The 27,378-nt window shown below is 46.1% G+C and overlaps 2 protein-coding genes across 2 annotated transcripts in view; one reads left to right on the top strand and one right to left on the bottom strand.

Moving 5' to 3' along the window:
* The window catches only part of LOC119448966 (membrane metallo-endopeptidase-like 1), a 65,546-nt gene extending 38,372 nt beyond the window's left edge, over window positions 1-27,174 (bottom strand). The window contains exons 1-3 of the mRNA XM_037712169.2: window positions 27,048-27,174; window positions 20,093-21,146; window positions 16,073-16,507 (exon numbers count right to left, since the gene is read on the bottom strand). Coding sequence (XP_037568097.2) covers window positions 16,073-16,507; window positions 20,093-21,127 — 1,470 coding nt within the window. The 5' untranslated portion in view covers window positions 21,128-21,146; window positions 27,048-27,174. The remainder of the gene's footprint in view (window positions 1-16,072; window positions 16,508-20,092; window positions 21,147-27,047) is intronic.
* On the top strand, window positions 13,845-15,248 carry LOC125944802 (translation initiation factor IF-2-like). Its single transcript, XM_049666162.1, has 2 exons — window positions 13,845-14,115; window positions 14,865-15,248. Exons 1-2 carry the CDS (start codon window positions 14,013-14,015, stop codon window positions 15,200-15,202), a joined length of 441 nt encoding a protein of 146 aa, XP_049522119.1. The 5' UTR covers window positions 13,845-14,012; the 3' UTR covers window positions 15,203-15,248.
* Window positions 27,175-27,378: the final 204 nt, after the last annotated feature.

Raw genomic sequence — 27,378 nt, 5'->3', positions numbered from 1 at the left:
GCTAATGCACACCAAAAGGCTGCTCCAGTGACAATGTGCATGCTGCATGCATAGATGCAGATTTATATACTGTGTTCACGCTAGCTTTCCACATGTGTGGAAGCAGCAAGAGCTGCTGCCATTAAGATGTGAGGCTTAGATAGGCAAGGTGCTGAATGATGACCAACCTGCTCTATTATGTAGTCACTGTCAGGCTTAGCCCCAAATATGTTGCAATCTATGCAGAACTACATTGCTGCACCTCACTGCAGCTCATTTTTCAAGCATTAGGCATGTTGTTATTAATGTCTTGAAAGAGTGCTGCATTCACTCAAATGAATAGAGGTGTCAGCAAGGAATTTGTTGCCTGGAAGCTGACGGGCATTTCAGTAGTGCCACTGATGTGGTGGCACAGTGACTGTGAAAAAAAATGAGATGGGCAGCAATATGCACGTCAAGGTGATGACAACAGAGAAGAATAAACAACGAAATAATCTAATATTTGTGCATTTTTGCACAAGAAAGTAGAGAAGGGGCCCAATGTGAATCGACGGTTTTCAGCACACAGCAAGCTTGATGGCTTCTGTAGCCATATTGCAAACCAATTCAAGGGTGGCTACATGACAAAATATGCCACAGAGTTCACATGCCACAGAAATAATTTGCAGAGCCCTTTTACATGTGGCAGGGTTTACATTCATTGATCAGTGCATCAATGATAGAATCCGTGAACGTTGCTTTTGCTGCCCATGGGTACACAGGTGGCCATTTATTCTTTCATTGTTGTGAATGCAGCTATACCTCCAGTTTTTATGATGTGCATGAGATGGGAAAGGCATGTACAACTCTTGAAAATGAGCTTCTGGAAATGTACTAATTAAGAAACACAGCTCCTGAAATGCAAGCATGACATCTGTTTTTCTCACTGATAAAGAATGCAGACATTTAGAATAACCTATGAACCTTGTTAAGGTGAGATGTGGCTGCAGGGATCACTCACATACAAAAGATTTAGTTGCGATATATCTTTTGAATAACCCCAGAAAGCCTAAAACCCATTTTGCTAAAACAAAACAAAAAACAAACAAATAATAAAAGAAGATTAAAAACAACTTAAACTTTGTCACCTAGAAAGTACATTTGTATCCTCCCCCCACCTGAAAAAAAGTCTTTTTAACTTAGTAATTAATTATAAATTGACTATCTGAGCTACCTGCAATTTAAGCTATGGTTCAGTGTGTCGAAGACACTAGCGTGAATTTCGCAAACTTTCCCACCCTTACATCAGCATTTTGAGCTACCGAACTCTTGTGTGTCAAAAATGCCATGTTGGGCATTGTGAAGATAAACTAATATCTCCAAGTCTAACTCTTATTCTGTCACTTGTTTTGCTTCTGTCCTCCTGGATTTTATGCTGGTTCTTTTTTTTCTTTTATTAAAAAAAAAAACTCGCAGCGCCATTGGCATTATTGCGAGGGGCATAATACAGAATAAAACAAATCGACAGAGTTTTGGCTCACAGCCTCAGCCGGTAACAAATTCCACTCCGATATGGTCCTCGGAAAGAAAGAAAACTTAAAGAGGTTAGTCCTGGGGGCATACTCCCGAACCTTGACCACATGGTCTCTTCGGGTGGACAAGTAATATGGAGGACGCAGATATGACGAGGCCTTGATTCCAGTTTGATTATTATATATAGCGTAAAAAAAGCTTGAGGCGAAGATTTTTGCGGCGTTTGCTTAGAGGAGTCCATCCTAGATTTCTTTTTCATTCCGTTGCACTATCAAACCGATTGTACCGCCCCAGGACATACCTTGCAGCACTAGACTGTATGCATTCCAACGCTTTATTCGTACAGAATGGGATTGCACAGAATGGGATCTGTTCTAAAACAAAGCAGCTCTATATAAAGCATGCCAATTACAGAAATGAATTGAGAATATATTTGAGCCAGTTTTGAGAATATATTAAGGTAGCACAAACAGGGCACTTATCACTGGAAAACCCCACAATGGTGGCGCTTGTTCTCTTGAGACCGAAATGATGCAATCGTGCTGCTGCATGAACATTGGGAAATGTCACCCTGTTTTCAATGTGCTGCCCTTTTTGGTTGCATCGCTCGCACGCATAATAGCCAGTGTGGCCAACAATACATTTGACGTAGCTCCTTGCAGGAGCATCGCAAACCATGGCTCCAATGCTCACCCGAACACTAGCACCTCCTATGCTTAACCCCTCAGAGGTTACGTCGGAGACTTCTTGCACATATGGCTCTAGGTAATCCTGCAGACATAGCGTCTTCCCTGCACCACAGTACGTACACACTGACAAGAAATGGCGGTGATGCCTTCACATTTTTATGCGGCACAAAATGGACCAAAAGGCAAGCTGGCTACTTTTGTAAAGAGGGACTCCGTCAATGTTGCCTTGTAGCTTCAGTTCACTTGGAACTACTTGCCCCGGCTGCAACACTTGACGAATTCCTTCTGCAAGGCCAAAGTGCACAAATGAGCCATTTTGCTCCACCTGAGCTTTGCGCTCAGTTTTCAAAACTGTCCTAGCATCTTTTGGAAGGTCAGAGATGCCTCTTCGTCGGCAGAAATCGAGGACATCGTTAATGCATGCATGCGTCATATTATGTTTGGAAGCAATTACAGCAAGCTCTTCACTTGCAGACAGTTGTTCGGAAAGTACATGAGAGAGCGTTAGACTACAAGTGAAGGCTATTCCCTCATCTGGCCCAGTGAAGCTGTCTGAAGCGAGAAAGTCATCAGACTCATCACTTGAATTGCTACCTTGGGGACCTCCTTTGTCACTTGAGCTGCTATCAGTCGCTGTGCTCACATGAGGACGTACACGCACTATCTGATTGGCATTCTACAAAAGGAGCTTTTTGTCTACAGACGTCGTCAACAAAGGCTTCACTTCTCGAACGCTTGTTCAACCGTTTGAACGGAGGCTCACCACCGTCATCCATGGAAATTGAACTTCACGATTGTCTGCTGGTTCCCGGCTTCGGATGCGAAAGTCGCGCTACACGAGAACTGTCGGCAGAGGTGAAGCTTGCAGCTTCGTCGTTGGACAAGGAAGGCCAACAAGCTGCGCGAGTCCTAGCTCATTCATTATCTTGTTGTATTCCTTTCTTACGACTCGACATTTCCTCCACTTGGAGGGCATGATGAGCGAGAGGGATGAGTCAGATGCCGAAACCGCAATGCTGTAGCCCGTGCCGAAAAACGCAAGACGACGGCGAGGCGAAAGCGTGGACAGCAGCAGTGCAGTGGGGCATTCAGTCACAGCAAGGAGCCGCCGACCTGCCAACGCATGAGCCGAATTGAATCGAACCATGGAGGAAGAAAATTTTTTCCTGGAGGAAGAAAAATTTTTTCCTCCATGAAGGAAGTTTTTATTGCGATAGCAATTATATGGACACTTCAAGCAGATTTCTGCCGTCGTCGGCGTGAGGTTCCGTATAAAGTCCAAGGGCGATAAAATCTTGCAACCGGGCGCAAGGGGAACTGGCGACGCAATCTTCCACGCGAAAGGAGCAAAGCGGGAAGGAAGCGCGGAAGGGAGGGGGGGGGGGAGGCGGCTTTTACTCTGCCAACAAATGCGTTCATGTACTTTGCGCTTGGTTCTTTATTATGTTTGCGCCGGTACGGGCTGCCCAGGCGCGGATCCAGGGGGGATGTCCGGATGTCCTGACCCCCTCCCCCCTCAGATTTCTGCATCGCCCCCTCGCTGACAAGGGGATGGCCCTATCGCAAAAAAAGAAAAATATGGCCACCAGCATTCTTCAAAAGTATTTTTCGCGAGTACCAGTGGTATCAGCCCTGTAGAAGTAAAGCTAGCTCGCACACAAGCTTAGTTGTATTCCGTAGGAGTGTGGTGTCGCGAAGTTGCCGTAGTTATTTTTTCTCATGGACCTCCTGGCGGCTGCCGTGCCTTACTCGTCCCGTCTGTGGCGCCGAATGAACGAGGGGACGTCCCTTTTGCCAAACACGCCGAGGTCCGCTCGAGCGCCTTCGCGCCTGATTAACTTAGTTTCCCCTTGGGGTGTCAATGGTTGCCTCATTGGCTGTCATGGGTTCCGCGACCAACCTGCTTAATGAACGAGATCTCTTGCTGAAGTGTTCATATATAAATATTAACAACAGCTAAACTAAGAACTACGCATAGGCAACGTTTTTAAACTGTAGCACTCATTGTGATCACAGTTACACGTTGACATTATCCAGTACGAGCACAGTACCGTTCGTACGCTACAAGTTTTTCATTGTAACTTCGCAGTTTTATTGTCGTACATTAAGCACAGGAGGCTCAAGCCCACCGGATCCGTTTATCTGAGTGGGCATTCTCACGGAGCGGCGCGAAGTCTCGGGCCGCGGCTGCGAAGTGGGGGAGCGTGACGTCAGCGGCCAACGCCAGAGCGCGGGCCTAGGATGGCGTCGCGTAAAGCCCCTTAGGCGTCGCGTGGTTAGAGAAACGGGAGCAGATGCGCGCCTTGTGTAAAAGGATGACGTCGCGTGGGAAACAAAACATGAAGACGCTGGCTCGCGCTCTCGCCTACTACGCCACATCGTTATTCTTGTAGGTGGCGTCGTGAGTCTTCATACGCGGTGATTCGCATATCGTAAACAACCAGCGTAGTGGTTGCTGCGTTGGAGCGGACCGTTACGCCCGTATTCAAGAACGTTCCTCCAGCCAACACACCACCACGACTCAAGTAAGAAGATGGCACCGCCATCCCTCCACAGAAGTGGTCACTGAGCTTCAAGATCATTCACGGGAATTCATGAGAATTGTCGCGTCTTTATTCTCGATTATTCTGCACAGTACGACAATTGAAATTTGTAGTCTGATATCTGGGAGCACGGACACGCTAGAATAATTCTTCCGACTGATACTGTGTAGAAACTCGACTGTCTCTAAGTTTTCAATACAGACATACCCACTTACTGCAGTCAACAAAAAATAATTGTTCAATTCTAGTTAATTGGGCTGCTCACAGCGATAATTATCATCTCACTTTGTGCCCCCTTAGCCACATAACTTATTTGCACAGGTAGTCTTCGCATGCCTCCCAGTGCCTAACTTTAAGAAAACCATAAAGCTTAGTTTTTAACACCCTGTATTATCAGGCTCAGCCGCCAAGCACATGGCTGTATTGGGTAACGTCCTTTTCCTATAAGCTCAGAGAAACCGATACCTGGCTTCGCTACAGGTCTTCTTCCTCTTTCGGGGGTTTTACGTGCCAAAACCAGTTCTGATTATGAGGCACGCCGTAGTGGAAGGCTCCGGATTAATTTTGACCACCTGGGGGTTCTTTAACCTGCACTACAATGCAAGAACACGGGCGTTTTTGCATTTCGCCTCCATCGAAATGCGGCCGCCGCGGCCTGTATTTGATCCCGCTATCTCGTGCTCAACGCCTGAGCTGACTGAGCCACCACGGAGGGCTACAGGTTTTGATTTAGCCGTACAAAACGCGGGTTTATCGTGAGGAAAAACTATAAATTTTGGTAAATAAGAAAGGCTATCATCATCATCATCGACAGAAGCTGACCCCCCCCCCCCCCCCCCTCAGAAAAAACCTGGATCCGCCCCTGGGGCTGCCGGTGTTGTCGCGCGCACCGTATCTTGCAAGCGACCTCCAAACGGCTCTGACCTTTGTATGCTGTGCATTCGGCCGCTCAGTTTTCCCTTGAAGCGATAAACCGCACGAACCTTCGCTCGCTCGCTGCGGCAGCTGCGCTTGCTGCCAGCGTTTTGACAGTGGTTGTCTGCGGTCATCGAGTGTGATTTATTCATGTGTGCTTGTGCGCGCTGACACCACGCTTGTTAATTCAGTTAGTAGTGAATGTGTCCAACTTTATGCAGCCGATAAAGCTACTATCCCTACTCCGAATAGCTCTCTGCTAATTCGCTATCGCCATTGATGCTTCGCCTTTCGGGCGAAACTGCGACATTTTTTTTCCGTTCTTCCATGAAGCGAACGGATTTTTTTAAAGGCCCGTTCGATTCGCCTGCACCACTGTGAACCAGTTCGCGCACCGATTCACGAAAAGCGCGGCACACGAAACAAATACCGAAGTGCTGACCCGGTGCAGGTGTGTGTTTTGTCCGACCAATGTGCACGGCTTGCGTTAAATAGGTCTTGAGCTGCTGGTGTAATCGGCTTCGAAGACGTTAATATATCCGCGCTTGTCTAGACACGGCAGATAGCCGTAAGCTGGGTTTTAACGGCGCTTGTGCATGTGTGCTGTGTCGTCTGCTGCGCTGCTGCTTCGCACCTGTACCACAGTCTATTAGAATATAAGGTATGTGTACATTCTAGGACACTGTACCTGCACGACTGCACAAAGTCGGCATCGACAGTAGAAAGGGCGCAGCAAAATCGCGAACCAGCCCTGCACCTTTCCTGTATATTTTGAAACGAACGGCGGATTTCTCATAGGGTGTTCAAAGGCGCCATTGCTGCACCGCTGAAACGAATGAGCTGTTAATACAGGTGAATAGAACGTGTCAAAGCTACGTTCGATTCACCTACACCACCTGCAAACCGTAGCGAAGCAGCTACTAGTACACTCTACAGCCACGGAAAGCCGGATTGCGGATCGAATTAATACAAATATTAGTATACATTTTTTTTCGTTTTTGTCATTCAATGATTCCGGTGCGACCCACGCGACTTGAACGCGCTTCCCGGTATGCTTGTTTTTATTGCGTATCATCCGCCGTAATTAATTAAATAATAATGTACTTTTGCACTGGCGATTCGAGAGGTGACTCAAAAAAAAAAGAAAAAAGAGAGCGTCGGTTCCTCGATTTCCTCTCTCTCCTTTCGTCCCGGAATTTGCGCCATCGTCATCGCCATCGACGACAGCCTTGCCTTATGCGCAACGTGGTAACCGAGGAGACTGAAGTCAATGTGTGCGTGAGTATGCATTTTTTAATACGAGAGTTTTCTTGTCGTGATTGTACCTTATGTGCATTCTCATCTACGGGTCAACGTCGTGTGCGAGTATTTGCGTAGTTAATGGCGCGTGCCAAATATGCAGCGAGCGCACGTGTGGCTAGGCCGATCGGTCGCGTACTACGTGCGCTCGAGATGAGTTCAATCATGCGCGCATGTTATATACTCCGGAATGGCATTGACTAGACCGCTTTTTTTGATGCACAGAAAGACGCTGGGCGTAGATTTCATGCACGACTTGCGCGATATAGCTACACTATAGATCTTGAATGAGGTCTGTCGGGGATCTATGCGCGTGTTACCCGGCCACAAGCACTTCATCTCCTGCATCGTTTAGGGCAGCGGAGTCTACACGCAACCGTGCCGGCCAGGAAATAAATTAGCCGTTTTCGCGAGAAATTCCGACGTCACTGCGGCGGTGGTGCCAAACAAAGCCATGTGGATTCTATGCGAACATTAAAGCACCTGAAAAATAATCTAAGAGACATCTTTAGGGCTCGGCGTGGCCTAATGGCTCCCTGTTCGTTCAGTACGAGTGGTGCGTGTTAGTGCCACAATATGAGATCACGTAACACTTCGCTTCAGCCACGTGTTGTTCACAACTTAGCCTAAACTTTCACCGCCTTCCGCTAGCTTTGCTCTCCATGGGAGACGAGCTTAATTGTACCTCGTGCAAAAGGATACATGCTCTAATGAAACCGCCGATTTCGCATGCTTGCACAGAGAGCTCCAGCCTTATGCAGTGGATCGACCACATGAATCAAACGGCGCATGTAAATAGCGGAGCGCTTGTGGCACACGTGGATCTTTAGCAAAACCTCTAAAACAGATTCGGTGCATAGAAAAAAACTTCTCAATTGCAGCGTGCCCCGTACTAGACGCGGAGACTAGGCGCAGAATGGCTCCTTATACGCGCGGCGATTCTGATGTCATGCCAGCTTCCTTAGGCAGAAATTATGAGATAATGTGCAGCAGTCAACACGCTTCTCGGTAAGTCATGAGGTGGTTTACGTCAGTAGTAATAGTTCTGCACCTAACTTTTGCACCAATTGCTTATTCGTGACAGTCGCGTTTCCACACAGACGATTTTTGTTCTTCGCGAGACTGAAATTTCATTACATATACAATATTCATGGGTGTTAAGTTTCGTTAAGTAGCTGGTCAGGGAGGTTTGCCGCATGTTGCCTGCTCCTGGAACATGTGGCAAACCTCCCTGACCAGCTGCTTTCTACAGCAGGCAGCGACACAAGTTTATGCTAGTGCTCTCGTTGCAGCAGGTCACATCCCCACAAGTGAAGGCAGATTCTCACTTTTTTTTCTAAAAGCACCAGGCAATTAACTGTGGTAAGTGTCATACTCAACGAAGGCGACCCCAAAATGTGATCGTTCTGCAAAATTTGAGCAAGAACAGTGCAGTGATGAGTGCAAAACCTTTTTTCGAACAGGTGTAGCGAAATTATTCAGCACCCTGTAGAAGTTTGACGTACATATCACGGCTAACCTTATGCTCGGCTGTCTTAACTGACTGTTGAACTTGTACCTTGAACTCGTATATACCAAGTAAATCAAATAAGTAGTATTGTCATCTCATTCAAACAGTTTAAGTTCAAGATTATGAGTTTATGAGGGCAGTAACTGCAATGTATTGTTGCAGCCCTTTCACTGTCTCATGGCTGTATTAAGTGCTCATATGCTAAATGTACCAATTACTGTACCACGCTTTCCTTTTGTTTTGACCTAATATTGTGTCGCATTAATACGGTTCTTTTTTCTCGTATTATTGCAACAGCTAACATTGGATAAGTAGGAATGACATTGTGTTGTACCTAATCCTTATACCTGTGACCACTACCCTCTGTAACAAAAAAAACCCTGATGGTATAGTGTCCCAGCTGTTATGTAACAAGCTTTAAAAATACACAGATAATTTTACACAAATAAAACCAAGTGCATGTTATTCAGAGTCCAGTTGAGAAATGGGCAGTAATTTATTAGCCCTTGGCACCTAATTAGTTATAGCTAACGCTTTTAATTTAGTCATCTATCTGTTAGGGTGTTGATCAGGAAGTTGTATGATATATTAGAGTGACATGCTTCTAGCAAGGTCCACATCATGTTTTTTTTTCTCGTGGAGAGAAGCCTGCAAGTATGAAAACTGCCATGCGTCAATGCACTCGTGTGCAAAAGGTTGCTGTGCCATCCAACAGTCTCAGCGGGGAAAGTTAACTGTCCTTTCTGGGGTTTTACGTGCCAAAACCAGTTCCGAGGAGCTGTTGGGGAGCTGTTGGTGCATTGTGTAAAGATGTAAAGAATTGCTAGTGCTCTAGAAAATGCTTTGAACCATTGCATGAAACTGGATAGTTTAGTAGTTTGTTTCATGGGCTTGTAGCACAAGAAAAAAAATGTTAGTGCAATCAGGCAATTCGACAACAGGTACACTAGACTTGCTGCAAATGTGGTTTTCATTACATATCCGACTGCAATGCAATTTTCAAACTCTATTCTTTAGAAAACAAAACTGTAGATTAAAATGAGGTAAATACAGTATATACCGAACATCATTGCACCCCTTTTCCTGTACTGTGTCCCACTTGTTTGCACTGCTATTTATCATTCACGATGTGCCAACTCGTCTAACAAAAAGAATTTATTCACAAGTGCTCTACATTGTGTCCTTCTATAGAAAGCTGCCACAGTTTGCATTTTATATCAGCAATAGATTTTTATTAACTTAACGATTTACTCCTGCTTCATGAATGTATCTCTACGGAGAGCTGTTGGAAATCACCGATTCAGCAAGCCACTATGGCAGCTCAGTGCCTATGGCGTTGCGGTGCTTAGCTCGAGGTGAAAGATTTGATTCTGGCAGTCAGGGTCACATTTCGATGAGGTCTCATTGCAAGAACACTAGTGTACGCTTAGATGCATGTAAAAGAAACTAAGGTCCAGACCAAATATGTCATTAGAAACTATACAGTAGGGAACAAATTATTTCCATGAACTCTTCAGTGTGTGTGATGCAAAGTTCCTTCACATAGAACCCACACCATGTTTCATGAAACAGCACAGAACTTCCACATGTTACATAGCCTCATAATTACAAATAAAAGGGCAGTACAAACCAAGGTGGCAGCCACAGCCTCATCCCGCACGGCTGCCTCTAATTCTTTAATATTGTCGGCAGGTAGCCGAGGAAGCCGGGCGTGCCCTATCTTGAAAACGATCTGCGTCGGAGGCTGAGTCTAGGTGCGACGGCAGCTTATACTTTTGAGCGTACTCCGTTATCGCCGCTCAGTTTGCGTTGAATTGATATATGGCATGAAGGTCACTTCGCTCGCTGTTGCTGCAGCGCTTCCTCACACCAGCATTTCGACTGTGAGTGTCCGCGGTCATCGAGTGTGATTGGTTCATGTTTGCCTGTGCGCGCTGACACCATGCTGGTTAAATTACTTTGGAAGTTTATACGGGCGATAGAACTACTATCCTTACTTTGTATAGCTCTCTGCGCATTTGCTATCGCAATCGATGGTTCGCCTTGCGGACGAAATTGCGGCTTTCTTTCAAACAAATCATTCAAAACAAATCATTCAAAATTTTACCCTGCATAATAAACGCACCCCCCCCCCCAACTTTCGCATATTTTCAAAGGAAAAAAGTGCGTTCATTATGCGAGTAAATACGGTATTGTAATGGGGGTGCCCCATTTTTCATGCCGTAATGACAAGGGTTGGGAAAGTTGGTCAAATTGTGAACAGCTCGAACCATTGCATTCAACATTCATGGCAAAAACAGATGCTGGCCACAGAGAGAACATGGCCCCCGTGAAGGGGAAATAGCATTGTTTAATGTTTTTTCACCTTTGTTGCCATCCGTTTTGTTTTCTCACAGGCTTTTTCCCACCCAGTTTAAACCCACAATGAATGTAATGCAGACCAAAATAGTGTTGTTGAAGGGGTTATATGTTCTGCCTTCCCCATGAAGCCTTGTTCACTGACAGTCGTTGGCCATATGCCTGTTGTAGCTAAATGAAATCAATAATAGTCAGTGAACAAGGCTTCTGTGTAGAAGCCAAAACATTCTTTCGACAAGCAAGTCGAAGCAAGTGTCAAACCTTCCGATGTCTTACGTGGTTGCCTTCTGTGCCATGATGTTATGAGAGGGAGAAAGCTAAACGAAACCTGGCTGTAGAAAAACTAGTATAAATGAGGTATTTAGTGCACTCTGGGGTTTGCTAGTATATTTCTGGGGTTTCAGAGTTCGGAACCTTCACGTAAAGGGACAGACAACTGCTCGGAACATGAATTGAGAAAACCGCTTGTGCAAAAATGACCTATCCTACTGGTTAAAATAAGCTATGTTTTTCTCATTTCTCATCATTCTTTTTAATTCTTCCCCAAAAGTTGCGAAAAATGACCCTTGGCGCGCCACATGGCAAAAACATGAAGATACATAAGTGGCCTGAAGAGGAGGGCAAACTGGAACAACTTGGTATTGATTCATGGTAAATAAGGAACAGCGCACTGAAAACGTAGACGAAGGGAGACTTTACACACCACAAGTGCTGACTTTCAACTAGAAAACTTATTGAATGAACGAGTTTATGAACACTTGAGCTGTGCATGCACTTGCAAGGCAGTGAACAATTCATGACATGCACTCGTGGTTAGATCAGGTGATACTAAAGAAGAATGAATTAAAAAAAACATCACACTGCTCGGCTGTCAACGATTTGCGGGGTCCAAAAAGGAAATTTCTCTTTCTTGGAAGACTATTGTAGGCTGACTTAGCAACCTGGTCCTGCTTTCTGTATTCTATAGGCCTCGCAAATTTCATGAGTCAATTGGTCTGTGTGGCGAAAAAGATTCTCGGTCTGAGAGAATTCTGCAGTGCACCCGAATTGCCAAAAGCGAGGCGCAAACAGTGCATTTTGGTGCTCCCTGAGGCGCACGTTTACACACCGCCCTGATTGTCCCACGTACACTCGGCCACAGGTGAGGGGGTTGCTGTACACGATTGCAGTGGCGCAAGGCACACCCATATTAGTGTGCCTTACAGGGCAGACTTTTTTTGCATTTGCACCTTTCTCCACACATTTTGTAACTGCTGTGCAGATGCTACCCACTTTCTGGCTGAAAAAAAATCTATGCCATGCCACGATCCCCTCCGCCCGCCCCCCCCCCCCCTTTTTTTGTTTCAACCTGTGCGAACGCTAGTGTCCATAGCATGCTTCAATTCTTGCACGAACTTTCCACAAGACAGCATGCTATTGGCGTCTTAAGGAAAGCTTGTGCGAAGAGTAAAGTTTGGAGAGTAAAGATGCGGCACCAAGAAGCAAGCCGTTAGCCATACATCCACTAGCGTTTGCACAGGTTGAAGGGGGGGGGGGGGATCGTGGCATGGCATAGATTTGTTTTGTTCTTTTCAGCCAGAAAGTAGGTAGCGTCTGCCCTGTAAGGCACACTAACATGTGTGTTTGCCTTGCGCCACTGCAATCGTGTACAGGATCCCCCTCACCTGTGGCCGAGTGTACGTGGGACAATCGGGGCAGTGTGTAAACGTGGGCCTCAGGGAGCACCAAAATGCACTGTTTGCGCCTTGCATTTGGCAATGCATTGCCATGACTGAGAGTGCACTGCAGAATTCTGTCGGACCGAGATTCTTTTTCGCCTCACAGACCAATTGACGCATGAAATTTGCGAGGCCTATAGAATACAGAAAGCAGGACCAGGTTGCATTAGTCAGCCTGCAATAGTCTTCTTAGAAGAAATTTCCTTTTTAGACCACGCAAATCGTTCACAGCGGAGCAGCGCGATGGTTTTTATTTTTGTTAATTCATTATTGTTTATTATCGCCTGAACTAACCACGAGTGCATGTCATAAATTGTTCACTGCCTTCCAGGTGTATGTGCAGTTCAACTGTTCATGAACTCGTTCACTCAATAAACTTACCAGTTGAAAGTCCGCACTTGGGGTGTGTCTACGTCTCCCTACGTTTTCAGGACACTGTTCCTTATTTACCATGAATAAGAGGCCTATCACATGGCTTTCTATTATTGTATGGATTTCATGGTATTCTTATTAGTATTGAAATGCAGTCCACATTTTTCTGTTATTTTTTTTACCTTACAATATGCTGATAAGCCTTCGTTTGTAGTGAAAGTGGCACTGCCTTTGTTTTTGATGAGTTGGCTTGGTAAGTCTATCGACAGAATAATGATAACGGGGGCCAGGCAGCCATGATGTAGGTGTGTATTTGGGGGAAAAACGCTGTACAAATGTAAGAAGGTCTGTACGACAATGCAAACTTATTGTACCAGCTTTATATCTTCAAAAGTGGTTGAAAAGGCCAAAATGTAGGCAGTTAACTGCAGTTGCACTCACTCCTGTGAAGCACAATGATAGGCTGCTTTCACAATTTGCGAAGCTGCAGGTGCAAACATTGCTGAGGGTTAACTTTTGGTTACCACAAAACTACGTCTTTAAAAACTGGTTGTCAGTCACTTTAACGCAAAATGTGAAGGTCTGAAAATATCATGTCGGTACGCCTTTAAGCTGTTTTGTGCCACACGTATGTAGATCTGGCTTTCCTGCACTCTAATGTCACATCCCCTAATTATGCATTGGCAATTTGCATGGGAGTAGAGTTGGTGCGCTTACAAGTGATAGTGAAAGCTTGGAAAGGTAGTTACTATGAAACATAGTTACTGTGCTAAGGGTTATGAAACACAAACATGAAATGCACAGAACAGACAAGACCTGATGCATTTCGTGTTTGTGTTTATTCCAGTAACGCTAAGGTGTTGTAGAGCACATTTACAATTAAAGGGCACTGCGTCACAAACCTCTTCCAGCAAAAATGTTTTGCTTTGCACTCGACTAAAAGTTCACTTCACTTGGCAATAAATTATATTCTGGTAGTATTGGGTAGATTTTTCAACTTGAAAACATTGCCGCATACAATGCTCATTTCCACATCTCTGGCAATTTTTGTCTTTTGCAGCGCAAGCACCTCCTGCAAATAGGAGGGAAGTCACTGCGCGAGGTGGCATCGTATGCCATGAAGGCTGTAATGGCGCACCCCGTCCAAGTGCTTTACAGCCTTCATAGCAGGAAGGGGAAGAGGGCATTCATCAATTTGAAGTTATGCCGGATAGTCACAGGTAAAGCTTCCTCAGTCATCCTTTTGCATTGTTGAAGTATTGTGTGTACAGCCGAACTCCTCTATAGCGAAATGGCTTGCATAACAAGAGGTTGTCCTTGCCAAAATCGTGTCTTTCATATAAATTGTCAACTTCTACAACGAAGAAACTTGGGCGTCCCTGTTGGCTGATTTCATTTTTTACAATGAAAGCCACATACTCAGTCACCACTGCCCTTTCAGAAATTGCGAAAGTGTGCTCTGCACTAGCACCAATGGCAGCTTAGGTGAATTGCTTGACGATCATGCCGATGAATTGCATCACACCAGGCAGCTTACACGTTTAGCATCAGCGGGTGAGACAGTTGAATATGTCTCCGTTAGTAAAGACATGGTGTGATCATCACTGATGACGTTAACGCTATGTTGGGGTGAAAAAACAAGAATGTCAACGAAGGCAACAGGGATGAAGATCCTGTAAATGGATCAAGAATTTTCATGGCGGGGAAGGCGATACCATTTAATTATCCGCAGCATTATTTTGCGTATCCTGCATTTCGCCGCTGAGCATGCTGTGAACCTCGGATTCAATAAGGTTGGCTGCGGTTGCAAATTCTGTCAGATAAACTGTGTGCTAAAGACTTAGCAACTTATTTCACTAAGTCTCTTGAAGGTTTTCTTTTGTTGAATGTGTTTGCCTGCTCTATTGTGGGTGATCTTTACGGTGCATGCTGTATGTACTAATTGTGGTCTTTGCATGTTTGTGTGCAGATGTCATCTGTGCGAAAGGGGGGGGGGGCGACCTGACACAAGCACAGGACTTCATTAAGTGGTTGCCAGGGTCTGTGGACAGCGGTGGTGGCAGGAAGAGGCGTTTCACAGAAACGTTTGCAGCAGAGCAGCCCGATGATCCCTCCCTTCAGGGCAGGAATCATTGCCTGCCCACTGCTGCCCTCTCCCTGCCCCACCCTTGCCCTCAGGTCCCTGGCAAGTCCACCGTCGGCCCCTCCTGTCCGGCTGCTGCTGCCCCTGCTCCTTCCCCTGCTGCAGCCCCTGCCGCCCCTGCCCCTCCTCCTGCTGCTGCCCCTGGAGCTGAGCACCCCTACTGATGCCTGCATCAGTTCAAGAATTGTATTGTAAATAGTAAAATAGTACTGTAAATAGTATACTAAATAAATTATATTTTCGTTTACGCATTGCGTGTGTCTGCAGGAAGTTTCCTTCCCGCACTTATTTCCATCACATTTTCTTCGCTGCTAATTGTATAGGCAGTAAGCTAGAATACAAGCAACAGAATGGCTAAGTACAGGCTATGCTTGAAACACGCTGGATGCAAAATGGCTGAGCACCGGATATTCTTGAAACTCATTGGGTACAAAATGGCTAAGCACTGGGTATTCTTGAAACACGTTGGATACAGAATGGCTGAGCACTGGGTATTCTTGAAACACGTTGGATACAGAATGGCTGAGCACTGGGTACTCTTGGAACACATTGGATACAGAATGGCTGAGCACTGGATGTTCTTGAAACATGTTGGATACAGAATGACTGAGCACTGGACGTTCTTGAAAGACTGGATACAGGATGGCTGTGCACTGGCTCTATGCTTGAACTACATTGGATTCTACAATGGCAAACTGTACGGCCAATCTTGGCTCGAACAGTGGGTGAACCTTGGATCGGGTTGCACTTTGCCATGATGCCAGGATTGGGCCAAAGTTGAATGGGCCACTGCTTCGTAAGAGCGCTACCACAACTTTTTGGCGTTGCAAGGATAAGCGCTTCGTAACTCAACAGCCTCGAAATGTATCGCACAATTACAAAACTAATTCTCATCTATCTGTGACCCCTTCATCTGCATATCAGTAACTGTTCATCTCGGCAACGCAGCGAAACAACAGAAACATGTTCCAGTACGCCCGCGTTCAAGCACTGTTTAATTAACGAGTCTTGTTCAAACGCCTGTTCCTACTCACTTTTGCTCCCGCGCTGTCGACCGTGTTGATGAGTTTCTTCGCGTAGAAGTACCCTAGGCCTCCATACAGCATGGCCTTGGTGCCTTCCCGGTAGTACAGTGGAGGAGCAAGGGCCCCCACAGCGAGCCTCACTTCATTCAGTGGGTGCATGTACTGAACGTAGGGCAGTGCGGTGCTCTCACTTATGCTCTGTGCAAAGACTCCCGCCGTGGTGCCCAGGAGATTCCGTCCAGTCCGCCTGGCCGCGATCCATAGATTCGTGAAGGTAGTGTCGTTGCTCTCGGGGAATTTGCCGTAAATGTCCTCAAGGACTTTGTTGGTGAGAAAGTCCGCTGGAGGCCACAAAGCAGTGCGGACTCTGAGCAGCTTCTGCTTAGCGACATGCTTCGTCTTTTCGTCGAGCCACACAGCAGCCGTTGTCTTGTTCAAGGTGACCTGTGGCGGAATATTATTTCCTCTACATCTCTCGGTGTTTCAAACAATGACCCTGGTTCCAAAACACATATCAACACTAAGAATTTTTCTCGTTGTTATCACAACTACCAACATCAACAGTTTAGTTATGTCCACTGCAAGGGGCGAAGCTCTTACTCAGCGATCCGCAATTACCCCTATCGTGATTCAGCTGCAACCATTTTCTTCGCTGCAATTCTTTCCATTTTTCTCGCCGTTTGGCTTTCATTAAAAATGTTCTCTTATCGAACATGTTGCCGATTATTAGCTCCACGCGCTACCACACCTTACCAGCTCCACTTCCTTCTAAACATAAGTGCAATTTAGCTGCACCTGTAATTTATACCACTGTCTTTCTGTCTGTGAACTAGAGTGCAACAGAATCTCGTCGAGTGAACGCCCGACGGCAAGCACGACATGCATCCAGGTGAGGCATGTGTTAACAAAATATTGTGGTGGTGCTGCTATCGGAATAGTTTTACTGCGCGCCGCCGGGGCCTACTGGCCGTCGAGTTCTGCTGCGCTAATCTTGTACTTGTACACGCGTAATCGCTTCAATATTTTATGATAACATGGTATACCCTAGGAGCACACTTCAGTTATTTTTGCAATAGTGAATGCGTGTCTGGTTTTACAGCGTAAGCTGTTATGGGATCATTCCAATAGCCGTTTTGGTTCGCGATGGTGCCGCCGTCGCCGCGTAACCGCTATCGCCGGAAATGCCAAAAAGAGTACCCGGTCTCCGCCGGGATCAAACCCAGGTCCGCTGTGCGGGAGTCGGACACTTTACCACTGAACCACGCAAGCATTTGCTATCATGCACCAGAAAAATGCCTTATACGCGCCCTATAGGCAGGCGCGCAGGCGCCGACGACCCGAGCCTCTGCCAGTATGGTGGCGCCATCTAGTTGAGGCACCTGCAAACACCGCGTGCGCAGGCGCAGACGACGAGATGCGATTCAGACGAGGCGCGCAATCAACGCAGTTCCAGCCTCCGCCAGTATGGTGTCGCCATCTAGTTAAGGTGCCTGCAAACGCCGCGTGCGCAGGCGCAGATGATGAGACGTAGGCTCTCTAGCATGCAGGCTCTCTAGCGATCCTGATGTTAGATGTGTGCCCCGTATTCTGGATACCTCTTCGGTAAACGTTATGGCGTCTCCTCGCAAGGTAAGAACCGCTGATGAAGAAGCGAATCGTAGAGCTGCGTAGGCGGGTACAACCAGGCATCGTATGGCTCATTAAATTGCAGTGCAGAGAGCATTACAAGCCGCAGCTCGCCGTTGACGCCGGGCGGTCAGTTCAGATCGTTCTCGTCAAAATCGAGGCGAAGAGACTTTGCCGCGAAAACCCTGTTGTCGTGGTGCCTAAATTGGAGCTACTCTTGCGCCACTCAACCAGCTTACGGTGTGACTGTGCTGCGTTTCCCGCGCAGGCCTGCGACTTTGTTAAACTGCGCTGCCTGCAAGATTGCTCTCGTTGCAGGTTGTACCTTGATACGTGTTTCACTCGTGGGGTCTACTTTAATCGCTCGCATTAGAGTCGTCTTTTATTTAGAGCGCAGAAGAACTGAATAATTTAATAAAGACAACGTAATTACTCTTGCATTATGTCACGCCTGTCATCGATCTTGCGCGCGTTCCTCTCCTCAGCCACTGATTCTGTAGCACTCGTCAGCTGTCAAAACATGTAATCTACCATTTAATTTCTGTGCATACATGTGGGAAAACACGAGCTAACAGCCTTCCATATCATCACATAGTTGAAAAATAGAGAAATTTTCCTGAGGGGGGGGGGGGGGGCACGTGTACAGAGTGGCCCTTTATGAAGGGGAACACGCGAGCGCGTGGCCTGTGCTCTGTGGAGGCTGCTTAGAACGCGAGAAAGTGGTAGTAAGAGGAAGCACGTCCGACTGTGGCATCATCTATTGGTGGCCAGAATAACAACACACGGCTGCTAGGGAAGCGCCTGCTGGACTCCCTTCCATGCCAGACGGATGTGCAAGGGGCGGGGCTTATCTTGTTCCATAACGATAATCTTCATATGTCTTGCGTGCCTTTCCTTTCTTTAACGCTGCGCGCCCGGTACTTCCAGGCCATTAACGACATGCGCGTCATTAGCGCGACATAGCATTCTCGATAGGAAATTAGCGAGCGCAGAGTTTCCAAGAACGGAAACACAAGCAAGGCCGATGGCGATTCTTGTTGTGGGACAAGTCCCTAATGGCGCAAACTTTTTAAGAGTGTAGGTAATAGGTACTTCCAGCGTATTCTTTCTAGCACGCAGCTCTGGCTCCCCGCTTACCCGCGTAGCGTGAATAAACCTCGCCTGATTCGGAGCGCCTTATAGGAGAGAGCGATGCACTTAGGTCAAACATTGGCTGGGGTAAATAAATATATTAAGTCGTTGATTCATTATTCATATTTATTAGTATAATTGCTACGTCTGCCTAATTAATTAGGCTTAATTAAAAGTATGATGTTGACGTTTGCATAATTGACTAAACAATAACTGAGATTATTTTATTACGTCAAACTTATCTCAAGTACCCTTAATTATTAGTCATTAGGCTCAATTGACTTAACCTTAGTTAATCTACATAAGTTCAGAAATTAGCCGCCGTGGTTGCTCAGTGGCTATGGTGTTGGGCTGCTGAGCACGAGGTCGCGGGATCGAATCCCGGCCACGGCGGCCGCATTTCGATGGGGGCGAAATGCGAAAACACCCGTGTACTAAGATTTAGGTGCACGTTAAAGAACCCCAGGTGGTCAAAATTTCCGGAGTCCCCCACTACGGCGTGCCTCATAATCAGAACTGGTTTTGGCACGTAAAACCCCATAATTAATTATTTAATTAATTAAAATTAAATAAGTTCAGAAATTAAACAAGAGTTAACTTTCATTATACTCACTATTAATTGCTCCCAATTATTCGATGCCACACTTAACTAACTTTATCGTAACTTATTGGTATTTTACTAACCTTAATTACCTTAATTACTCTTCAGTACTCACTATATATAGCCATATTCATAAATATCAGTAATCATACATATTCATCCAAGCATTCTTATATAAATCTCCATAGGACCTCATGTAGACATCCCTATACATAGATTGCATCGTGTCACGCGTTACAGACAGACACAGAGACAGACAGACAGACGTACCGAGTCCCGGAAAGTACGTTAATACCCCAAGAATGCTAATCGCATTAAAAACTAACATGCCGTCTAGCCGTGTATAGCCTGCTACTCTACTAGAAAAGACTTGCCTTGATTGGCCTCCTAGTAGCATTCTTTCCCACTATCCTTTCAGGCAATCTGTGGGCACCCGTTACCAACATAACGACATTTACAAATCACTTGTGTAACTACCGCCATGCCACTACACTTATATGTACGAGATCAAGCAACCATTTGTTTGACAGCCGCCAGTATTTTGAAACAAACTTTCTCAACACTCGCGACCAGCATATTTGCACACTGGGATAGCAGTTCAATCAGTTGAACTCGGCCAGACTGCTGCGCCCCCATATAGAACAGCACTTATCTATACATATATAGCCCACCTGTTTTATTGTTTCAAGGTGTTCATCGATGGTACGGCGTTCCTCCGGCGAGAAACCGGCCACAGAAGCCAAAGCAGCCACCAGGAGCTTGTAGCTGTCCTCGACTTGCACAGCGCAGTACCGGGGTTGCACTGCCTTCGCCCACTCTGCGCTTCCGAATAAGGTGTGGAGAACGAGAGCGGGGTGAGCAACCACTCCGTATGCGTACACGAACAGCCACGATAGATGTCGGAACAATGCGGTGTCGTTGTAAGTTCTGATGATTCCGAGCATGGCTTGTAGTACTCTAATGTCATCGAAGAGTAGTAGTTCATCAATACTGAACGGGGGATCGATTTGTAGTGTCTTCTTGATGACGTCATGAACGTGCTCGGCCGTGACGAGTTCAGTGTAGTTAGTCACATCGCGCAGTGCAAACACAGCGGGAAAACGTGTCATGCGCGTGCCAGCCCGCACAAGCGTTTTGAGTACGGATCGCATTGTTTCGTAGACCTCCTTGACTTTCTCCTCGGTGGCCAAGTTTTCCTTCTCACCACCGAAAATGACAACCATCGCATTGTAAACGGTGGCAAACTTGTCCACGGGTACCTGATCGAGCACGGCATCCCAGTATGTCAGGAATTCGTTGGTCGTAATTAAAATGCGGCGCCGTGGATCATCTGTCACCCCAGGAAGCAGCTGTAATTTGAGCCAGAGATTCATGTTCCAGTTAAATGCAAGATCAAATAGGACTTCCAAAGGAGGCCTTCCCTTTGCATCTTCCGGCCAGGATAGTCCCCGGTCGCGCATGAATAACTGAAAGGTGTCTACATCAGACTGCACTTGCGTCATGCAGCTCTCGAACATTGCAGCCGCTTTTCTACCCACCGGCAGCTCGATGGAGCCCTTCCGTACGATGTCTCGGAGATTCATGCGCCACGACATAACCATGTCGGAGAAGGTCGAGTGTGAGAGGTCTCCGAAGCGTTTCTCGGGCTTCCAGTTGCCGCAGACAAACGCTGTGAAGTTGTCGCACGGGTCAATTGTTTTATCCATCTGTTTATTCAAGCGTTCCCTGCGAAATAAATACAATTTATGTCACTTTTCTCTCTAGAAACGAATGAACACTAAACTGTTTACCATAAAGATGTCATCTTAACACTTTTGCACCTGCCAGGAAATTTCAACGCGTCATAATATAATGTGCCGGTGCCACCCGTAATTATCAGAATATGTAATATTTTAGGTAAATCATTTTATTGCGTCAATATTTCATTTTCTGTTGGAGAGACATTTGTAGCTTTAGCAAGGAAGCACGGCAGTTCATCCCAATTGCTCCCGGCTGCCTTTTGCTCTTTTAGAAGTTCAAGCCGGCGTGAGCAGACTGCTTGTCTCCAACCAACTGCCATGTCCCCTCACTCTGCTTCGTTGAGAGTGCGTTGGCCGCGTCCAGTGTGTCGACCCTGCTGCCATCATGGCAACATTGTCTTATATACACGCGCGACGGTGACGCAGCACCGGGAGAGCGGCAGGAAACTAGGCATGCAAGTGGTTGGAATGCCGACAAAGAGAGGGCGGTGCGAACGTAGACATGGCTGACGCGGGTCGGCCTTCTGAGCTAAGATCCGATCGTACCCGTGTTACTGCGACCTCTTTGGGTCCCAGGTGTGACAATGGTAGTTGAAGGGCACGTTACAGGTCCCGGAGCCCACCACCCGGAGTCCACGGGCCCGCAGAGTTGCCAGATGCCGCCGAGCAAACAAGCTAATCATCATCCCAAAAGAAGCCCAAGAAAGTGCGCGACTGTTGCGAAGAAGCCCAAAAGAACTGGAAGTTGAACAAATTTCTCATTGTTGAAAATTGATTATAGTACGAAAAAATCGCTCAAATATGAAGGGTATACAAACCAGTAACTTGAAATATTTTTAACAGAAAGATATGCGCAAGAATGAACGGAAGCACTCATTTACTTTTTAAAAAAGTCGCCAGGGTAGTCTGCACTCTGTTCATTGCACGTTTACCAGTACATGAATCTCCCAATTGCAATGCTTACAAGCTGCTTTTTTTATCGCCCCCGTTGACAAGGCGTAACCAGTCCGTGAGCCGAGTTTCCTTTTCCCACTCTTTACAATATATTTTGCCATACTTCGACCACCTTCGAATCCATTTAGCACAAAGCACACTGGCAACACACTACGACGACCACGATTGCTGGTAAGGCGTCAAAAATTTGATGAATGGATAGGGACAATTTTGTACTTTGTGACACCTGCTGCTATCGCGTACATTTAACGACAAACGCGCGTGACGAGCACTAAAATAGCAATATTTGCAAGAAAAATGCGAATGAGCCCCCCCCCCCCCCAAAAAAAAAAAAAAAAACGCGACAAGGTGACTGCAAACATCTACAAGCGACCCGGTGAAAAAAGACGGCCACATCCACTTATTATAAGCGGAACAGGAAACCCTGCCACAGGGGTATGTGCCATTGCACTTGGATCCTTTCTACACAGCACCAGGATCGGCTCACATTTTTTCACACGCACACGAAAAATGAATGGAAGCCTAGACATGAACAGGTTCGCTGTAATAGCGCGGTCGGGAAGGATTTGGTAGGCGTTAATGCAGTCGATAAATCGAAGGAAGTGGGGCGTGTTTTGAACAAACGATGGGAGTGTGGTCGGGATGTTTGACAGGTGGCGATTTAGGAATTTAGATAGTGACTCGGTAGGTGTGTTGTTATTAGACATTGTAGGCCTACCTGGGATTTCTGTTGTAACAATTTCTTCTCGTGAAACCTTACGTATTTTAGGAAGAAGATGAAAGCGACCAGCTTCTTTCTTCTTTGGCATCATGACGCGATATTCAGACTTCGTGATTAGTCGCTTGGACAGGAGCTCCACTATTATACTTTTCACAAGGTTGCTGTAGTCCGAACTTGGGTTAGAGTCGAGTTTTTTGTAATGGGTGTGGTTGCTCATTTGCTTGAAGGCGTCATTTTTGTACTTTTCTATAGACCAGATTACGATACTGCCGCCTTTGTCTGCGGGGTTTATTACACTATACCTTCTTTCGGCGAGTCCTTCAAGAATTTGGTGCTGAGCGGGAGACAACTTTTTGCGCTTGCGGCAATGTCATGTTGACTCTAGCCCTCACCTACCTGCGTTACACTGACAACGTATTTATAATATGGGAACACGGCAGAATTGTGCTAACCGACTTAATTAGCCATTTCAACCGCTCTTGTCCGAGTAATAAATTTACTGCTGACCACTCTCCTAGCCAAATCAACTTCCTAGAAACGACTGTCTACATAGAAAATGAAAAACAGGGAACGACACATTACCGGAAGCCTACGGATATCCAGCGGTATTTGGACTACACCAGTCATCACCCGCGACACTGCAAACTATGAATTTTGTCGGACGAGCGAAACGAAAAGAATCCGTAGCCAAGACAGCGATTCTATGCTAAATCTAGCTGAAAGAAACTACCCATAAATTTCTCTCGACAGTGCTTATGACGTCGAGCAAGATTGCAGAGGTTGTCGGAATTAGCTAAGAAACAGCCTTCACCAGCCTTTATATCAATATATTCTGATGCCTTCCCAAGCATAAACAACATCCTACGAAAATATTATCAAGTAACGAGCGCCGGAGAAATGCTGTAATGCAGTTATTTGGGCTTGTTGGTATGGCATCGTGAGACTTATAGCGCCTGGTTAGACACGCTTGACGCTCACTGCAGGCATTGCAAGTGCGCTGTTGCCGGTGCGGATGACGGTGACCACTCGACATGTGCTCCAGCATACAGGGACTGCCCCTTCGTGGGAAGAGGCCGATGAATTAACTCGCGAAATTATCGAAGCGGGAATCATTGATAGGCTCGGGGATAACTGTGTTTCTAAAGCATCAATTGCCCTTTCCCGCAAAGAGCTAACCTGCGTAATGGTGTGTAAGGTTTTTTGCAAACAGTGCATGTATGATTATGTATGCGAAAAAGTTGTATATATATATATATATGTGGTGTCTCCTTTGCTCGTAATAAAGATTGTTGCAAGTTAGCGCCTGTGTGTGTCGCGTCTTTCTTCGTCCTTGTCTTTTCACGCGCTATAAGCCTCACGCCTGACAAAAGCGTTCCCGGTGGCATCAAGGGGGACCTATAGCCGCAACAAAAATTTTAAAGACATGTTAGTACACGCAAATATCAGCCAACATCGTTCCCCTGTAATAAAAGCATGTTCTGACCGCAGGTAAAAAACCTGCGGGCACCTTCAATGTGAGCTTAAAATTTAAAGCACCGAGAATAGCTGTACACACGAAGTGAAAGCTTGCTTTAATTGCAGTCGTTCCGATGTAATTCATATGGTTGAATGTTTATTCTGTAAGAAAAAATAAATCGGTGAAACGGGACGATCAAAGAACGCCAGGTTAAACGAACATCGCGCGGACAAAGCTAAAAAGTTCGCCGTGCGGCAAAGCCGACACTAGTATTAAATGCGAAGCATTTCTTGGCGAACATTTGCTACTTTGACAGTATCTATCTAGCCGCCTACGTCTTTGTGCTCTCATGGTCATTTCATTCACTTGGTATGCACCAATATTGGCATACTATGACAAGAGTATATGACGAACATAAATGATATGCCATGACATGCGTGTCTATGTATGTCATGACCCAGCGAAAAAGAACACTCAAAAACCACTGAAATGGGTTCGGACGTGGGTACTAAGTGAAGGAAACTCTAAAGGATGCTGGTAGAATTCATAGCCATGACCATGACTGAGCAAAAATGACAATGACTCAGCGCAAAATGAATAATACTCAAAAACCACAGAAATGGGTTCGGACGTGGGTACTATTTGAAGGAAACTAAAGGATGATGGTTGAAGTCATAGTCATGACCATGACTCAGCGAAAATGAGAATGACTCTGCGAAAAAAGATTAACACTTAAAAACCAATGGAATGGGTTCGGATGCGGTACTAAGTGAAGGAAAAGGCTAAAGGTTGATGGTCGAAACCATAGTCATGAGGATGACTAAGGCTTTCGCCTTAAGGTCTCTTAGGTGTAGCTAAAGGGACTCTTGAGGACATATGACATGATTGTCAAGAATGCCTGTCATGTAGGTCATGAGAGAGCAGCCTACATATTGGTGCTCTCATGGTCGTTTCGTTAACTTGGTAGGCTCCCCACTGCTTCGTCTGCCGGCTTTTTATTTTAGGACAAGCTTGATGATGTCTTTTACTGTGAAGTATTAGCGAAACCATCATTGTTTCCTTTAACTCCCTCAGCAATTTGGCCATTATGGACGCCTTTCTGGCTGTTTATTTTTTATTAGTTATTACAGTTAGCACGAGTTAAGTCGTAGGCTTGGTTTTAGCGGTGAATTAAATTTGATGCGTAAGCCTACAGCACGTACTTTCATTCTTCCCTGAAGTTGGGTGGCATGGGAAATAGGTCTGAAAACTCGCAACCAAACATTAAGGCAACTCTGTAGCCGGAAGTGTGTTAAAATAAATAGATAACAAAGAAAGTCCCATTTTAGAAGTAGTGCATATAAGTGCCGATTTGCCTGATGCCCCTTTATACGCAACATGGATGTTGCAGTTCTTTCATTGGCATGTATGCCCATGTGCCTTAATCTTTGTGCATGCACTATCTTTCTACATCATCATCATCAGCCTATATTTTATGTCCACGGCAGGATGAAGGCCTCTCCTTGCGATCTCCAATTACCCCTGTCTTGCGCTAGCGTATTCCAACTTGCGCCTGCAAATTTCCTAACTTCATCATCCCATCTGGTTTTCTGCCGACCTCGACTGCGCTTCCCTTCTCTTGGTATCCATTCTGTAACCCTAATGGTCCACCGGTTATCCATCCTACGCATTACATTGCCTGCCCAGCTCCATTTCTTCCGCTTAATGTCAACTAGAATATCGGCTATCCCCGTTTGTTCACTGATCCACACCGCTCTCTTCCTGTCTCTTAACGTTAGTCCTAAGATTTTTCGTTCCATCGCTCTTTGTGCGGTCCTTAACTTGTTCTTTCTACATACTGGTTTCAAAATTGCAAGACATGCAGCAGCCACGTACTGTCAGACGCCAAGTGCTAAGTTTAATAATTTCATTTACCATCATGAGGCTGTCACTGGAAAGGTTATATTCCCAAACGCTTTCTTTCAGGAGTGATTTTTTCCCACTCAATATCGTAGGACTACGCAAGAGCACTTATAGCAAGGCTAATGTTGAACAGGTGAAATCACTTGATCGGCAGCGAGGTCAATTTATAAAAACCGTATATTTGAAAGCTCCTCAGCTATATTCAGCATGCCCGCCTCCCCCGTTGCCCGCAACTGCGCTTGCCCGATACCCAATATGACCACCACCCACATGCCCACTACCCATCATGCCCAGCACCCGGCGCACACACTGCAATAATCCATTATGATGCTGGCTGCTGGCTTCCACTAGGTCCACCGGGGGCCATTTTCCAATCGGGGAAAAGTTCGTCTTTTTTTATTTGCATTGCAAGCCCATGGAACTGCCGGGACGTTGTCTAGTAACCACACCCTCGGCCTTATGTTCAGTATCACAACATCCCAGCCATTGGAACACAGCTCTGGTGACCCCGAAATTCGGTGAGCAATAAATCTAATCGCGCAGTGAGAGGCGCAAGAAGTAACAATGCCATTAAAAGAAATAAAAGCTACAGCATCAATTATAGAGCAAGCAGATCTAGAATTATATTCTAGTTGAAGTTCGCGTCAGGTAGAGGATACCAGGCGGCTCATTAGAGCTACAGATGAATGCCAATTGAAAAAAAAGCAGTCGAGCAGAGGAGTGAGCCAAAGCATTCGGTTCAGGATGAGGCGAAACAGTAGCATGAGTTAGTCTGATGTCCGAAAGACATATTTGGAAATTTTTGGGAGATGTGGTAGCAATACGGTGACTATAAAGTAGGCTGATGAGCTTACCAGTAGTCATAACATGAAGCCGTCACGCACAGTCCCGTGACCTCTCGGGATATTCTCTGCCTCAGGTAGGTAATGAACACCACAAGCACGACGCAGAGCGCCAGGGTAAACAGCACCGCGTAGTGAACTCGCCGATAACCCGTGGATGCCACATTACCACTTGACCTGGCCGTGGTGCCCTGGGAAGAAGGTGGGAAGTCATACTCACGGTATGGTGGCAAGCTCAGGCACAGGTGCGGACTATGGGAACTCTAGGTCTCAAGTCAAACCCCCCCCCCTCTCCCCGCAAAATCTTCCACATTTGGGCCCGGGAGGAAGGCAGAGCTACCGA

The sequence above is a fragment of the Dermacentor silvarum genome, chromosome 4, assembly GCF_013339745.2.
Source record: "Dermacentor silvarum isolate Dsil-2018 chromosome 4, BIME_Dsil_1.4, whole genome shotgun sequence".
In the NCBI taxonomy this organism is placed as follows: Eukaryota; Metazoa; Arthropoda; class Arachnida; order Ixodida; family Ixodidae; genus Dermacentor; species Dermacentor silvarum.
Note: the sequence above shows the minus strand (reverse complement) of the source record. Positions and strands in the feature narration are given on the sequence as shown.